Source organism: Microcebus murinus, chromosome 8 (assembly GCF_040939455.1).
Source record: "Microcebus murinus isolate Inina chromosome 8, M.murinus_Inina_mat1.0, whole genome shotgun sequence".
Lineage (NCBI taxonomy): Eukaryota > Metazoa > Chordata > Mammalia > Primates > Cheirogaleidae > Microcebus > Microcebus murinus.
In genome coordinates, this window is record NC_134111.1 from 48,459,361 (window position 1) to 48,476,043 (window position 16,683).

Here is a 16,683-nt window from a genome sequence, read left to right on the forward strand (position 1 = left end):
TGTTCATCCATTGATGAACACTTAGATTGATTCTGTATCTTGGCTATTGTGAATAATGTGGCAGTGAACATGAGAGTGTAGCTATCTCTTTGACATACTGATTTCATTTCCTTTGCATATACACCCAGTAGTGGGATTGCTAGATCATAAGTAGTTCTGTTAGTTTTTTGAGGAAACTTCAAACCATTTTCCATAATGTACTAATTTACATTCTTAGCAACAGTGTGCAAGGGTTTCCTTTTCTCTGCACCCTCTCTAACACTTGTTATCTTTTGTCTTTTTGATAATAGCCATTCTAATAGGTGTGAGTTGATACCTCATTGTAGTTTTAATTTGCATTTGTCTGATGATTAGTGATATTGAACATTTTTTTAATACACCTTTTGGCCATTTGTATGTCTTTTGAGAAATATCTGTTCAGGTTCTTTGCCCATTTTTATAATCAGGTGGTTTTCTTGCTAATGTGTTGCTTGCATTCCTTATTTATTTTGGATCTAAATCCCATATCACGTATATGGTTTGCAAAAATATTCTTTCATTCCAAAGGTTGTCTCTTTATTCTGTTGGTTATTTCTTTGGCTGTGCAGAAGGCTGTTAGTTTGATGTAATCCCATTTGTAAAAAATCATTGCCCATATCACTGTCACATTTTCTTTTAGTAGTTTTACAGTTTCAGTTTTTATGTTTAAGTCTTAAATCCATTTTGAGTTGATTTTTGTATATGTTGTAAGATAAGGGTCTAATTTTCTACATGTGAATTACCAGTTGTCCGAACACCATTTATTGAAGAGACTGTCCTTCCCCATTGTGTGCTTGGCAATTTTGTGTTTTTAAATATGTTTTACCCTACTTCTTACTTTGTTCATTTACCATGGAACCACTTGACTTTTTCTTGTTAATAATTTGCCCTTTTGCTTCCACTGGGTTTTTGGGGGTTTTTTAAACCAAAGTTGTCTATACAGCATGGTGTAAATAAATATTCTTCTAGAGAAAGAAACAATGGGGTGATGAAGGGCAATTAAAGAGAGTAAGATAGATTAAGAGTGAATAAATTTTTTGCTCTTTATGCACTGCTTAGATTCAGAAGCATCCTACCTGTTTGAGAAACTTCTTTTATTTAGACCAGACCATTGGAAGCTAACATGAGTAATTTGAAATATTATTTGAAATGATAAGAACTTTGTTTTAAGTAAATATTTGAAATCTTTATATTATATCTGAAATATGTGACTACTGCCGTTTATTACAGATGTTGGATCTGGTACTCTAAAAGTAATGGAGTGAAATCTCTAAACCTGTATAGAAAGCAATAAAACATTAAACTGACTCTATTCTTACTAGTCTTAGGGAATATTAATATCAGTAGTTAGTTTCTTAGAGTTAGCAAATATGAGAGTAATCTATAATCTTTTCTAATCCTCGCAATAATCCTATAGTAATAATTCCCCATTTTACAGAAGAAAATAGAGATGAAGTTATTGCCATGTCAGGGAACTAGGCCTCAAATCCAAGTTTGAGATCTAGCACTTTTTCTTTTATATGTTACTGGTTTGTTAAAGTTTAAATGTCTTTAACATTTCTTTCAGAATTGCCCTAAGTGGAAAATTCATTCTCCTCTCACCTTTTAGGTGGACTGATTTGCTTTATAATATTTAGAAATATGCACATTTTGTTTTGTTTTAATTTGAAAAGACCCAACATTGGCATAGAGAAAGCAAATGCTTATTTTCAAATTTTTTATCTCTGCATTCCATTTTTATTCTGATGATTTTATTTTCTTCTGTCATAAAACTTCTTGATGTACATGAGGCTGGCTATCTATCCTACAAACAACAGGTGTAATGTATGCCCCCCCCCTTTTTTTTAAAGATTCAGTAAAGAATGCATTTATTTACATTTAAGAAAAACACTAAAAAGTAATCTATAATAATATTTGCAAGTTTTAAACCCTGGGCCTAGTGATGTTTAAACTTTGGAATATTTTAGTTTAAGGCATTACTTTTTCCCATGTCATCTAGAATATCTGTTGTTGTTGTGTTTTTTTTAAAGACTTGTCAACTGCAGTAGTGAAAAGGGGTCTTTTATTCTTTACTTGACAACTGATGTTTTTCCTTATATTTTAGTCTCTATGGTCTCGTGTTAGGATCTAATCACTACTTATAAATATTAAGGACGCTGTGTGGTTTATATATTCAGAAAGAGAATGAGGTAATAAAAAGCTCACATATTAAACCATAAATGGTAATCATAAACTCTTTAGTAGATTTGATGTAAATGTTCTTTGGGTACTAAAAGGGTAGTGTTTGAACATTTGCCCACAGGATAAGGAAGTAAATGAATGTAGCTCTTTATATACTATTATTTTTTTTATATATTATTACATCTTTATAATGCATTGTCACCTGAAGAAATAAATGCTAGTTTTGCCCATGCCATTGTAGCCAGGAAGTTGTGCTGAAAGTTGATATAGCATCCTACTGTGTGTCACTGAAACCCATGTTAAGCTACCATACCTTCCAGGGGTGAGGAACCCGCAGCCTCAGGGCTACATGTGGCCTTCTGGTTCCTTGAATGTGGCCCCTTTTCGAGGGGAGTCACTTTCAACAGTTGAGGAATATTTGGCCCTTTATTAATATCTATCTATCCCGGAGTTCCTGAAAAGGTCAGATTTGTTTGAGCCAGACCTCCAGTACCTACTCTGTCCAGGATCACATTGTAGAAAGAGGAAAAGGTCTTTATGTTTAAGATCACACAGTTGAGTACCTGTTACCCCATATTCTTCCAGTTACCATTTAGAACATTGGTCAGAGTGGATTTTTGTCATGCATCTATGTAATTTTTGTAGGCTTGGTGGCCTCTTTACAAGTATTTTAAATTGAGAATAGTAAAAATGCTTTGTGCAACACTGTGATGTTTATCATCATTATATTTAAAACCTTGTGTGAGAGATTTATACCCTAGTTTAAAAAGAAATAAATACAGATTTTTTTTTTTCCTTTTTTTAACTTCCTGAAAGAAAACAAAAAGACTTCTGAAGAAATCTGACTGGGCCCGTCTGTTTATGGTCTTGGTGAGTCTGGACAATCAATCTTTTGGGCCTTTCTCCTTTTGCAATTCTGAGATTAGAGATTCTACTTTTTGTGGCTATTTGCATAGGCCAGAGAAAGTTCAGAGCCAAGGAAAAGACCCTTCCAACAGATGCATAGTTCCTAGCTGGAACTGCAGGCACTGTGCCACCACTAATTTTTCTATTTTTTGTAGAGACTGGTCTCAGGGTCTTACTATGGTGCTCAGGCTGGTCTCTAACTCCTGGCCTCAAGTCATCCTTCTGCCTTGGCCTCCCAAAGTGCTAGGATTATAGGTATAAGCCATCAAGCCGAGCCCCTTATTATTAAATATAGTCAGCATATGGAGCAAACAGATCTCAAAAAACTTATTCTTCCCGTCTAACTGAAACTCTGCGCCCTAATTTTTTTAAATACAATGCATTATTTTGGTTCTGAATTTAGAAGGCATAAAAGGATAGTGGTCAGTGAAAATTCTCCTTCCTGTCTCTGCCCATGAGTTTCCATTTCCACATTTTGGAAATCATTCCACGTGTGTGAATTTTGGTCACATGGAATAAATTCCTAGAAATGGAATTGCCTGATTATAGAGGTTATGTATTTGTTCATAATTTTGGTAGATACTGCCACTAGAATACAGGAAAATAAGTTGCTCTACGTACACCTTTTGCAAAACTATATATTATCAAACTCTTAAATCTTTGCCAGCCTTAAAGGTTAAAAAAATGCTACTTTTAATTAGCATTTCTTAGCTATTTATATTTCTTTTCATGTGAACTAGTTATTAATTCCTTTACCTCCTTTTTACCCATTCTGTTCTTCTTTTCTGAATTTCAGGCCTCCTTCTGTTATTTCCTTTCCATTTGAAAAACTTCCTCTAGCCATTTTTTTAAAGGTTAGGTCTGCTGTTGACAGATTATTCTGGTTTTCTGAAAATATCTTTATTTTACCTTCATTTGTGATGGATATTTTCACTGAATGTAGAATTCTGGATTGTGGCAGTTCTTTTTTGTACTTGAAAAATGTTAAAACTACTTCCTTCTCTCCCATTCAAATCATTGTTTCCCTTTAGGTAATGTATTGTTCTTATCTGGCCACTTTTAGTATTTTTTCTTTATCTCTAGTTTTAGAAGTTTGATTTTGATGTATCACAGTGTGAATTACTTAGAATTTATCATGTTTGAAATTCACTTAGCTTCTTTTATCTAAGAAGGTCTATACCTTTTGCCAAATGTGGGAAATTTTGTGACATCTTTATTTATTTTATTTATTTATTTATTTTTATTTTTTCTTGAGATAGAGTCTCACTCTGTTGCCTGGGCTAGCATGCCATGACATCAGCCTAGCTCACAGCAACCTCAAACTCCTGGGCTCAAATGATTCTCCTGCCTCAGCCTCCCGAGTAGCTGGGACTACAGGCACGAGATACCACGCCCAGCTAATTTTTTCTATTTTTAGTTGTTTGGCTAATTTCTTTCTATTTATAGTAGAGATGGGATCTCTCTCTTGCTCAGGCTGGTCTCAAACTCCTGAGCTCAAGCAGTCCTCCCGCTTTGGCCTCCCAGAGTGTTAGGATTACAGGCATGAGCCACCATGCCCGGCCAGTTTTATTTTATTTATTTTTTGAGACAGAGTCTCGCTTTGTTGCCCAGGCTAGAGTGAGTGCCGTGGCGTCAGCCTAGCTCACAGCAACCTCAAACTCCTGTGCTCAGGCAATCCTCCTGCCTCAGCCTCCCGAGTAGCTGGGACTACAGGCATGCGCCACCATGCCCGGCTAATTTTTTCTATATATCTTAGTTGGCCAATTAATTTGTTTCTATTTATAGTAGAGACGGGGTCTTGCTCTTGCTCAGGGTGGTTTCGAACTCCTGACCTTGAGCAATCCACCCGCCTCGGCCTCCCAGAGTGCTAGGATTACAAGCGTGAGCCACCGCTCCCGGCCTTATTTTTTTAAATATTTTTCAGTTTCAAACTTTTTCTCCTTTTCTTCTGGAACCCTTGTTAACACAAATGTTAGATCTTTTATTATTGTTCCATAGGTCTGTGAGGCTTTGCTCATTTTTTTGTTGTACAGTGTATTATCTCTGTGATATTCAGATTGGTTTAATGAGTTTTTAATTTCAGCTATAATATTTTTAGTTTTAAAATTTCATATCTTTTTTCTGAGATTTTTTTCACTTTTTGCTTTTGTTTCAAAAATGTATGTAATTGTTCATTGAAGCATTTTATGATGGCTTCTTTAAAATTCTTCTCAGTTAATTCCAACGTCTGAGTTATCTAGGTGTTGGTGTCTTTTTTTTGAGACAGAGTCTCGCTTTGTTTCCCAGGCTAGAGTGAGTGCTGTGGTATCAGACTGGCTCACAGCAACATCAAACTCCTGAGCTCAAGCAATTCTTCTGCCTCAGCCTCCCAAGTAGCTGGGACTACAGGCATGCGCCACTATGCCCGGCTAATTTTTTTCTCTATATATTAGTTGGCCAATTAATTTCTTTCTATTTATAGTAGAGATGGGGGTCTCACTCTTGCTCAGGCTGGTTTCGAACTCCTGACCTCAAGCAGTCTGCCCGCCTTGGCCTCCCAGAGAGCTAGGATTACAGGTGTGAGCCACCATGCCTGGCCTGTGTTGGTGTCTTTTGATTGTCTTTTCTCACATAAGTTGTGATTTTCCTGGTTCTTGGCAGTATTTTTTGTTTTACACTATCCTGGATATGTTATGAAACACTGGATTCTGTTTATATTTTCTGTTTTAGCAGCAGCCGCCCTATTTAGGTTTGGCATGTTGATTCTGGACTACTTTTGTGGCCTGTGAATTCAGTGATAATTAAATTTTCAGGGCCTTTGCCATGCTATTCTGGTCGACTTCATTTTTGTGCTATTCAGAAGCTAATTGGAAAATGTGGATGCTATTCAACACTTTAGTTCTGAAACCTTTCGCCCTTCTAAGTCTGGTCGATTTCATTTGGGGGTTCTACCAAAGACTTCATATATCGATTTAAAGATTCCCTTTCTTTAGTTCCTTCTCTCTGAAATCTCTGCCCCCTGTCAATGCAGCAGGAGTGTTGGGGAAAGTTGGAGTTAAGGCTTCCTACTTTTTCTCCACTGGCATCACTCAGGCAAGGGAAAAGGAATGTTACTTGGCTATTACCAGGAATACAGGAGGATCAGAAATCTAGGATCTCCACTTGGTCTTTGCTGACACTGCCAGGGGGTGGGGGCAGGAGGATGCACACATTATTTTCCTTGGTATTTGGTTGGAGTAGAGCAGGTATTGTCCAAATTTTTTTCTTTCTTTCTTGGAGAGAGAGAGTCTTGCTCTGTTGCCCAGGCTGGAGGACAGGATTATAGCTTACTGCAGCCTTGAACTCCTGGGCTCAAGCCATCCTCCCACTTCAGCCTCCTGAGTAGCTGGGACCATAGGTGTGCCATTATGCCTGGCTTTTTTTTTTTTTTTTTTTTTTTTGGTAGAGACAGGGTCTTGCTGTGTTGCCCAGGCTGGTCTCAAACTCCTGGCCTCAAGTGATCCTCTCACGTTTGCCTTATGAAGTGCTGGGATTGCAGGCATTAGCCAGTGTGCCTGGCCATTGACAAAAAATTTTATGTACTGCTAAACCATCGTTATTTCAGTTGTTTGTCTGGAATGAGCAGGGTTTTCTTGGAGCTTTTGAAAATCTGTGCCTGTTGGCATTTCTCAGTTTCAGGTTTCTTTAGCATGCAGTCTGGTATGGGAATAAAAATGAAAACTACTGTGTCATTACCAAGTCAAGAGATCCTTGGACACTCTACCTTTCTAACTTTCAGAGTCTTCTGTTTGTTCTTGGTACCATGTCTAGGGTGTCTACTTGCACTTAACAGGAAGAATAGGGAGAGAGGAATCTATCTTATTCTGAATTGTTCCATTCCTTTTTTAAAACTTTTTATTTTGTCTTAAATTGTCTTCATTTTTAAAATCAAAATCTACTCATCCTTAAATGAAATTACACTTATAAAGGACTTTATACTGTGCTTAGCACTCTGTAAGTACTCTGTATATTTCTCCCCATTACTTTCTTCTCCTATTTCAAATCCCAATATAGTCATTTCTGCTATACTGCTTGTTTTGAAAACATACATTTGTTTCAGTGTGGTTGGTATATTAGAAAACAGTTTAAGCCTAACACCAGTTTCACATTTACTTGGCATGATCTTGTCTGCAGGAAACACTGAGTAGTAAATGCAGAAAACTATATCCAGCTGAACAGCTTCATAAGAATACATAAAAAAGACAACCACATGTACCTCAAACATCTAATAGCTACCATAGTTCATCCTGTTATGATCCATACTCATACACAATCTGCAGTTAAAACTTTATCTGGAAGTGCCTGTCAATTCATGAGTGGATAATTAAAATTTGATATATGTTCACAGTGGAATATTACTCAATTCTAAGAAACAACAGCGAGCTAGCACTGTTTATACTATCCTGGATTAAGCTTAAGCCCATTATCCAAAGTGAGGCAACACAAGATCAGGAAAATGGGCTCCACATGTACTTGCCATCAAATTGGTACTGACTGATTAAAACTATGGTGCTCAAATGGTGGTAGGTTCTTAAAAAACAAAACTCCATCTGATTTCAGTTTACCATCCTTCCACCACTTTACAAGAACTTACAAGCTACAGCCCTCTGACACTCATTTCCATGAACAAACCTAGGTCCTTTTCAAAGTAAAGTGCTATATTATTGTATACATGTACTTCTTAAGCATTTAACATATGTAAAACTGTGTTGCTGCTCTTTTTCTTAGTCTCCTTTTTTTTTCTTTTGTGCCGCTGATGAAGTTTTTGAGTGTCATGCCCTTAAACTCCCTCCGTTTTCCCATTAACCATACTGTTTTAATTTCACAATTTTTTCATAGCACAGTGCTTATAGGAAAGCATATGTTGTGTAATAGCAGACCTGATTGTGCTTCTCTAAACCTTTTCTGCTTTATTTTTACCCATATTAGCTATATTCACTTCCAAATTCATATATAATTTATAGTCTATAAGATGTATTGTATAAGTGTATATTTTCTCATGCTATTTGAATTCACGCCTTTTGGCCTTATTTTACCACATAGATTATAAACTCTATGGGGGCAGGGCCCGTGTCTTACAAAGTTTTGCCTGGAATTTTGCTGTATACTCTTCAATTCTTCATCTCCATGTCCTGGCATCATATTGAGTATGTATTTATATACTATTCAGTTAAACATACTGGTTGACTTGGAGAAGGATAAAAATTCAGCCATATTCACAATATGTCTAAATAGTTTTTTTTCTTTTAAAACATATCTGAGGCCGGGCGCGGTGGCTCACGCCTGTAATCCTAGCACTCTGGGAGGCCGAGGCGGGCGGATTGCTCAAGGTCAGGAGTTCAAAACCAGCCTGAGCGAGACCCCGTCTCTACCATAAAAATAGAAAGAAATTAATTGGCCAACTAATATATATAATATAAAAATCAGCCGGGCATGGTGGCTCGTGCCTGTAGTCCCAGCTACTCGGGAGGGTGAGGCAGGAGGATCGCTTGAGCCCAGGAGTTTGAGGTTGCTGTGAGCTAGGCTGACGCCATGGCACTCACTCTAGCCTAGGCAAGAAAGCAAGACTGTCTCAAAAAAAAAAAAAACATATCTGAGGTTGGAACCTTAATTATATTTTTAATTTTAGGTTAACACAGATTTTGAAACTCAAGTTATAGTCTACTAGAACTACTATTGATATTGTTGTCTCCAGTTTTTGCCTTTTTGCCCTTCTGTACTTTATTGCCATCTCTTTCTCAATTATTTTCTCTTTATTTCTGAGCATGTTCATAGGAAAGGGACACATAAATTTGACTCATAAAATCATATTGACAAATGTCAAAAGAGAGGACCTTTTTTTTTTTTTTTGAGACAGAGTCTCGCTTTCTTGCCTAGGCTAGAGTGAGTGCCGTGGTGTCAGCTTAGCTCACAGCAACCTCAAACTCCTGGGCTCAAGCGATCCTCCTGCCTCAGCCTCCCGAGTAGCTGGGACTACAGGCATGCGCCACCATGCCCGGCTGATTTTTATATTATATATATTAGTTGGCCAATTAATTTCTTTCTATTTTTATGGTAGAGACTGGGTCTCGCTCAGGCTGGTTTTGAACTGACCTTGAGCAATCCGCCCGCCTCGGCCTCCCAGAGTGCTAGGATTACAGGCGTGAGCCACCGCGCCCGGCAGGACCTTTTAATTTTAGAGCTTTGTAAGCTCTATTTCAAGGCACATTTACTAAAACATGTTTTTATTTTCTTTTCATAGTTAATGTCTGATATGGAAACATTATATTACTTTAAAATTAATTATAAATCTGGCCTTCCATATTATTGTGATATCTTGTTTCACTAAAATGTTTTCTTCAAAAGTGATGTGTAAATTAATCTTCATTTGAAATATATTTAATGTACTTGGTGAAGAGGGTGTACTTGCTTTTAAAATAAATCAACTGTGATGTCCTTGTTAGAGGAAAGAATCTATGTAAATTGGAGCTGGTGCATAAAATTTTGTTAATTGTGGGATAAAGAGTTACTATGTTTTGTTGAATAATTTTAACAGGTATAGTAAGTGTAATATTTTTATTTTGCTTGCATATAATGTGGGCTCAGATTTTTTTTTTTTTTTAAGATAGTCTCGCTCTGTTGCCCTGGTTAGAGTGCCATGGTGTCAGCCTAGCTCACAGCAACCTCAAACTCCTAGGCTCAAACGATCCTTCTGCCTCAGCCTCCTGAGTAGCTGGGACTACAGGCATGTGCCACCATGCCCGGCTACTATTCCTATATGTATTTATAGTTGTGCAGATAATTTCTTTCTTTTTTTTTTTTTAGTAGAGATGGGGTCTCAATCTTGCTCAGGCTGGTCTCGAATTCCTGAGCTCGAGCAATACTCCCGCGTCCGCCTCCCAGAGTGCTAGGATTACAGGCATGAGCCACTGTGCCCGGCCCAGACTCAGATTTTTTTTTTTTTTTTTTTTTTGAGACAGAGTCTCACTTTGTTGCCCAGGCTAAAGTGAGTGCCGTGGTGTCAGCCTAGTTCACAGCAACCTCAAACTCCTGGGCTCCAGCAATCCTTCTGCCTCAGCCTCCCGAGTAGCTGGGACTACAGGCATGCACCACCATGCCCGGGTAATTTTTTCTATATATATTAGTTGGCCAGTTAATTTCTTTCTATTTATAGTAGAGATGGGGTCTCACTCTTGCTCAGGCTGGTTTCAAACTCCTGACCTCAAGCAATCCAGCCTTGGCCTCACAGAATGCTAGGATTACAGGCGTGAGCCACCGGGCCCAGCCAGATTTTCTTAGAGTTATTCATATTCATTAAGAATTTATTTTCTAGGCCGGGCGCTGTGGCTCACGCCTCTAATCCTAGCTCTTGGGAGGCCGAGGCGGGCGGATTGCTCAAGGTCAGGAGTTCAAAACCAGCCTGAGCAAGAGCGAGACCCCGTCTCTACTATAAACAGAAAGAAATTAATTGGCCAACTGATATATATATATAAAAAATTAGCCGGGCATAGTGGCACATGCCTGTAGTTCCAGCTACTCGGGAGGCTGAGGCAGAAGGATCACTCGAGCCCAGGAGTTTGAGGTTGCTGTGAGCTAGGCTGACGCCACGGCACTCACTCTAGCCTGGACAACAAAGTGAGACTCTGTCTCAAAAAAAAAAAAAAAAGAATTTATTTTCTATAGTCACATATGAGGTGGAAAGAAAACAAACAAAAAATGAATTAAATTAAAAAAACATTAAAAATTTTTATTTTTATTAGATTTCTTTAATATTTGATTTTTCTGCCCCCTCAGGCTTTTAGTTTAGTATACATAAGTAGAGTTTTCAATATATACATGTTTGCCTCCCTACTCTGCTTCACCAGTAGCAGTAGCAGTGGTGTTGGGTTCAGATTAACAGTTGGATTTATGAGACAACATAAGCTTCACTGGGCATTAAGTTTACTTACCTTTAAGAAAGGCTATAGGACAAGAAACAGCACACCTGGTACAGCAACAGCCTAGTGGAGTTCTTGTGATTTCCAGGCACATTTTGCTTATATCTTAAGTATCTCACACTTGATATATTCATGGTCCTGAGGGACACAGCTGGGTGAGGAAGGACTACCTTAGTTCAGTGAGGCCATTACACCTGGAGTCTCTAGCTTTTATACCTTGTTCCCATTATCCAGTGCAACAAATGCCTCGTCAGTACTGGGTAAGCAATCTTGATAGTGGACCACAAGTCCCTGGTTAAGTACATGTTAACTTCTGCCAGATTCTCATTTATCTTGGATTAAATATGTTCCTGTATATAATCCCAGCTACATAGAAGGCTGAGATAGGAAGATCACCTGAGCCTAAGACTTTGAGGCCAGCCTGAACATAGTGCGACGCTGTCTCAAGAAGAAGCAAAAGAATTGCAAGGATGATTTGGACCAAATGTCAAATCCTCAGATATTCCTGAGGCTAAATGAAACGTCATAACTGTTAACAGTTATTAACCCTTTCAATTACGGTCCTATAGCCAGGTAGCCAACAAACAATCCAGAGATGTATATTCTTTGTCCTCTTTGACTTTTTTTTTAGCTACCACCATAGTATCCAGACCTCTTGACTTTTACTATATGGAAAATATTCACATATACTCAAGTCAATAAAATAGTATAACAAACACACATGTTCATTACCTATCTTCAAAAATTTATTCTTGGCTAATCTCATTTTAACCATCCCCAGCCACTTTTCCCTTTCCTCTTATTTTGAAACAAATACCAGGCATAATCTTTTATTAATAAATATTTCTAAAAGATGACTCTTAAAATATAACCAATACCATAATTATAAACACACTGACTTGGTAGGTAGGTCTAGAAAATTGATCAGATGCAGTTTTGACTTTATTTTTTATTTATTTATTTATTTTTTGAGACAGTCTCACTTTGTTGCCCAGGCTACAGTGAGTGCCGTGGCGTCAGCCTGGCTCACAGCAACCTCAGTCTCCGGGGCTCAGCGATCCTACTGCCTCAGCCTCCCGAGTAGCTGGGACTACAGGCATGCGCCACCATGCCCAGCTAATTTTTTGTATATATATTTTTAGTTGGTCAATTAATTTATTTTTTTTATTTTTGATAGAGACGGGGTCTCGCTCAGGCTGGTTTTGAACTCCTGACCTTGAGCAATCCGCCCGCCTCGGCCTCCCAAAGTGCTAGGATTACAGGCGTGAGCCACCACGCCCAGCCTTAGTTTTGGCTTTAAAACATTCCTTTTTGATGAGAGCAGGAGTCACACAGGACAGGTTATTGCTTTGTGCTCTGCAGCAGCCATGGTGGTCATTGTCTTAAAGGAGGTTGCAAAATGATGATATTCTAACCCTGTAATTCCTTCTTTTTTTATAATTTTTTAAAAAATTTAATTTTTACTTTTATCATTTTGTTTTTTTCCATTTTCTGTTTGGCTAGAAGTAATTCCTTCTTCATTTATTCCTGGAATGTTTCTAATAAAGAGCAACTTCCCTTCATATATATGGTTAGCTGGTGGTACAGTTTGAATAGGAAAGGCAGGACAAATGCATTATATTTTATTTACCAATGTCACTATGAGCTGATGGATTTTAATGTATTTGATATATTTCAGTTTATGGTACCTTTCATCCATATATCTGTGTTGTCCCATCTTTGGCCTGAATTAACCTCTTCAAATTCGCCATGGTTTGAATTAATGTACATTTGGATGGGTCAAGCTCTACTTGATTTGTTATATCTTCTTCTAATCCCTGTTGTATTATACCTTCTAGCTTCACTTACTTATGTTAATTTCCTGATCCTTTTAAATCCTTGAGATTTTGGACCCTTTTTAAAATTTTTACTTCCTTAACCCAAAATAAAATTTCAATTTGAAGTGATTTTTGTTTTTTAAGACAGTCTCACTGTGTCACCTAAGATGGAGTGCAATGGTGCCATCATAGCTCACTGCAACCTCAAACCCTTGGACTCAAGCAGTCCTCCCGCCTCAGCCTCTTGGTAGCTGGGACTATAGGCATGTGCCACCATGCTCAGCTAATTTTTTCTAGTTTTAGTTGTGATGGGGTCTTGCTCTTGCTCAGACTGGTCTTGAACTCCTGACCTCAAGTGATCCTGGGCCTCCCAGAGTGCTAGGATTATAGGCATGAGCCACTGTACCCGGCCTGAAATGATTTTTTTTATAGAGACCCCAAAACAAAGCTATTCATCATGGGCAAATGACTTCTCTCTGTTATGAATCTGCTTGTCAACTAAAGCTAAATTTCTTAATCATTAGAAGGCTGTTCAGGCATTGAAATAAGCCCATACCAGTGAAGTCATGTTTCTTATCTTTTCATGTTCATAGTTTTTCTGTTATTTCACTGTTACGAATCTACTACTAATCTTTTTTTTTTTTTTTTTTTTTTTTTTTTTTGAGACAGAGTCCCTCTCTGTTGCCCGGGCTAGAGTGCTGTGGCATCAGCCTAGCTCACAGCAACCTCAAATTTCTGGGCTCAAGCAATCCTTCTGCCTCAGCCTCCCGAGTAGCTGGGACTACAGGCATGCGCCACCATGCCCAGCTAATTTTTTCTATGTATTTTTAATTGTCCTGCTAATTTCTTTCTATTTTTAGTAGAGACGGTGTCTTGCTCTTGCCAGGCTGGTCTCTAACTCCTAAGCTCAAATAATCCACCTGCCTCGACCTCCCAGAGTGCTAGGATTATAGGCGTGAGCCACTGCGCCCGGCCTCAAATATTTTTTAAAATTAACTTAGTTTAGCACTTTAGACTCATCTGTTTTCAAAAGTTCTCTGGCTTAACAAGTTTGACAGATAACAACATTCATTTGACCAATGAATCTGGAGTTCTGGATTTTTTTGTTGTTTGTTTTGTCTTTGTAATTTAAAGAGCTTTATTTTGAGCGGAATGTGTATGACTCTGACCCAGAGCATATGGTCTCAAGAGGTCCTGAGAAAATGTACCTGAGATCTGAGTTCTAAGTCTTAACTCCTTTCCTCTACTCTTCACTTAACATAGCCGGATGAGCAAAGTGCTAAACACTGGACTTAGTGAGAAACTGCAGAAAATTTATATTTCCTCTTACAAAGTTTGTCTAAAAGTTACTGACTAAAACCTTTTGTTTTTATTAAAGTTAAGAAAGAAGAAAAGAAAAGGCATAAATCATCATCTTCCTCATCATCATCCAGTGACTCAGATAGCTCAAGCGATTCTCAGTCCTCTTCTGATTCTTCAGATTCTGAAAGTGCTTCTGAAGAGAAATCGAAAAAAAGAAAAAAGAAACATAGGAAAAATTCGCGAAAACACAAGAAAGAAAAGAAGAAGCGAAAGAAAAGCAAAAAAAGGTCTTAATTTTATAATGCTAGCTTTATATTCTGATTCCCTTTTGTTATAAATAAATCTATTGAGATTTTGGATCAGTTATATGGGAATGTCAAAATAGAAATATTTTATAACATGGTGTATCATACGACCATTTTGATATTCTGTGGTATATATATTAAGTTTAGGTACATTGATTTCTATCTTTTTCTTTCTTTTTCCTCTATCCTGCTTCAAGAAAGAACATTTCCTTTATAAACAAAACCAATCAGTTCATTTTTTCTGCACTCAGTGAAATGATGCTTTTGGTTTCACGGGTTTATATATTTTTATGGCAGGATTGTGAGATTAGTGAAAATTATAGGAAGCCACCGATTGTTTTCCTTATTTTCAGTGGCCGTCTCCTTTGCTCTTATGATAGTGTAATAGTGTAAGGATAGAAAGCAGATAACATCAGTGTATTTACTTTCTTTTCAGTTTTCTTTGAAATAATCTGTTTGTATTAAAACTTATCTTTATCTCCCTATTGCTTCAACAGCAATTAAGTTGCTTTACCTCTATTGTAAAGCACTTTAAATTTATCAGAGAGTGCATTGCTCACACTTTCTTTTTTTAGTCAACCCATAAGCATGTTTACAGAATTTCATATTTTGGATCCATTTTATGGAAAAATATCTTTTGGGAATGTGATAACAGACACATTTTGTTTTGATTTTTTTTGGTTAGTTGGTTTGTCAGGGGAATGGAGGAAGATTTTTCCCCATGTGATTACATTTTGGGGACGGACAAGATGGTATATGGATTGTGATATGTGAGAAAAAAATACTAATAATTAGAAATTTGGGGTAGTTGCAAAGTAACCAAACGTAATTTGTTTTGTGTGTCCTATTAAGTGCATCAAGCGAAAGTGAGGCTGAAAATCTTGAAGCACAACCCCAGTCTACTGTCCGTCCAGAAGAGATCCCTCCTATACCTGAAAATAGATTCTTAATGAGGAAAAGTCCTCCTAAAGCTGATGAAAAGGAAAGGAAAAACAGAGAGCGAGAAAGAGAAAGAGAGTGGTATGTGAATGTGTGTATTTTGTAGAGTACCCTACATATTTTACCATAGAACTTTTCTTCTTTAAAAGTTTTTACTTATTTTAAGCAAAATTTAATTGGTGACCTTTGTTCCAAGGTTGAAATCTTTTTTATAGAATGTTGTTAGCAAAGCTGCTTTTTTGCTAATCACATAGCTAATAAGATAAATTGACTTAAATTACGAGCAGATTTTGAAATAAAGTTACTTTTTTAAAATAATAAGCACTAAGGAAAAAGGATGTTAAAGTGGCATTCCAAACCAATAACAGAATAGTGCTTAACCTTAAAACGAGATAGTTTTGCTGTGTTATTTGTATATACATTAAACTTCTAAGCAAATAAGATCCTTGATTTTTCAGTGTGTCTAATAGGAGAAAATGCTATTTTCCTTACCTGATTTGTAATCTTGTAGTAATAAAAATTGATATCATGTTCTCAAGTCCTTTGAAAATCTTTATATATAAATCCACATTATTATCAGTAGAGCTAATGGATCTTTATAAATCATTTTAACAGTTATATTCAAAAGTAGAAAAAAGAAGATTGAAGTCTTAGTTATGACCAGAAATATATTGTCAAGTAGTAAAATTTTGAGCAATCCCCCTATGCTTTCACAATACAGTAAAAACAGGGCTGGATGCAGTGGCTCACACCTGTTATTCTAGCATTTTGGGGGAGGCCAAGGTAGGAGGATTGCTTGAGACCAGGAGTTCAAGACCAGCCTGGGCAATAGTGAGACCACATCTCTACAGAATTTAGCCGAGCATGATGGCATGTGCCTGTGATCCCAGCACCTGGGAGGCCAAGGCAAGAGAATTGCTAGAGCCCAGGCATTTGAGGTTGTAGTGAGCTATGATAAACACTACTGCACTCTAGTCCAGGCAACAGAAAGAGACCTATTTCGAATGAATGATTTGAAACTTGGACTAATTTTGATGATTTGGATTGAATTTATTTTTCTACTATTATTAGAAAGAATATTTCTAAGGAAATAAAGATTAAAGAGAAAATATTTGAACTGATTTAGAATGAACTTTTCAGATATCACTTACATGGATTTTGTTGATGTGCTAATTAAATATTAACTGATATAGCTATTATGAAAAACACAGTTTTCCTTTTTGATATAAACCATGGTATGAATGTTTGACTAATTCAGGCCAGCTTGCCTTTGCTTAATTC

General features: G+C 37.2%; 1 protein-coding gene across 4 annotated transcripts in view; it reads left to right on the plus strand.

The window, feature by feature from the left end:
* PPIG (peptidylprolyl isomerase G) overlaps positions 1 to 16,683 on the plus strand; it is a 50,229-nt gene that overhangs the window by 26,358 nt on the left and 7,188 nt on the right. For all 4 annotated transcript variants that reach the window (XM_012781897.3, XM_012781898.2, XM_076005638.1 and 1 more), the window contains 2 exons: positions 14,235 to 14,445; positions 15,316 to 15,483. In XM_012781897.3, the coding sequence (XP_012637351.1) occupies positions 14,235 to 14,445; positions 15,316 to 15,483 (379 nt within the window). The remainder of the gene's footprint in view (positions 1 to 14,234; positions 14,446 to 15,315; positions 15,484 to 16,683) is intronic.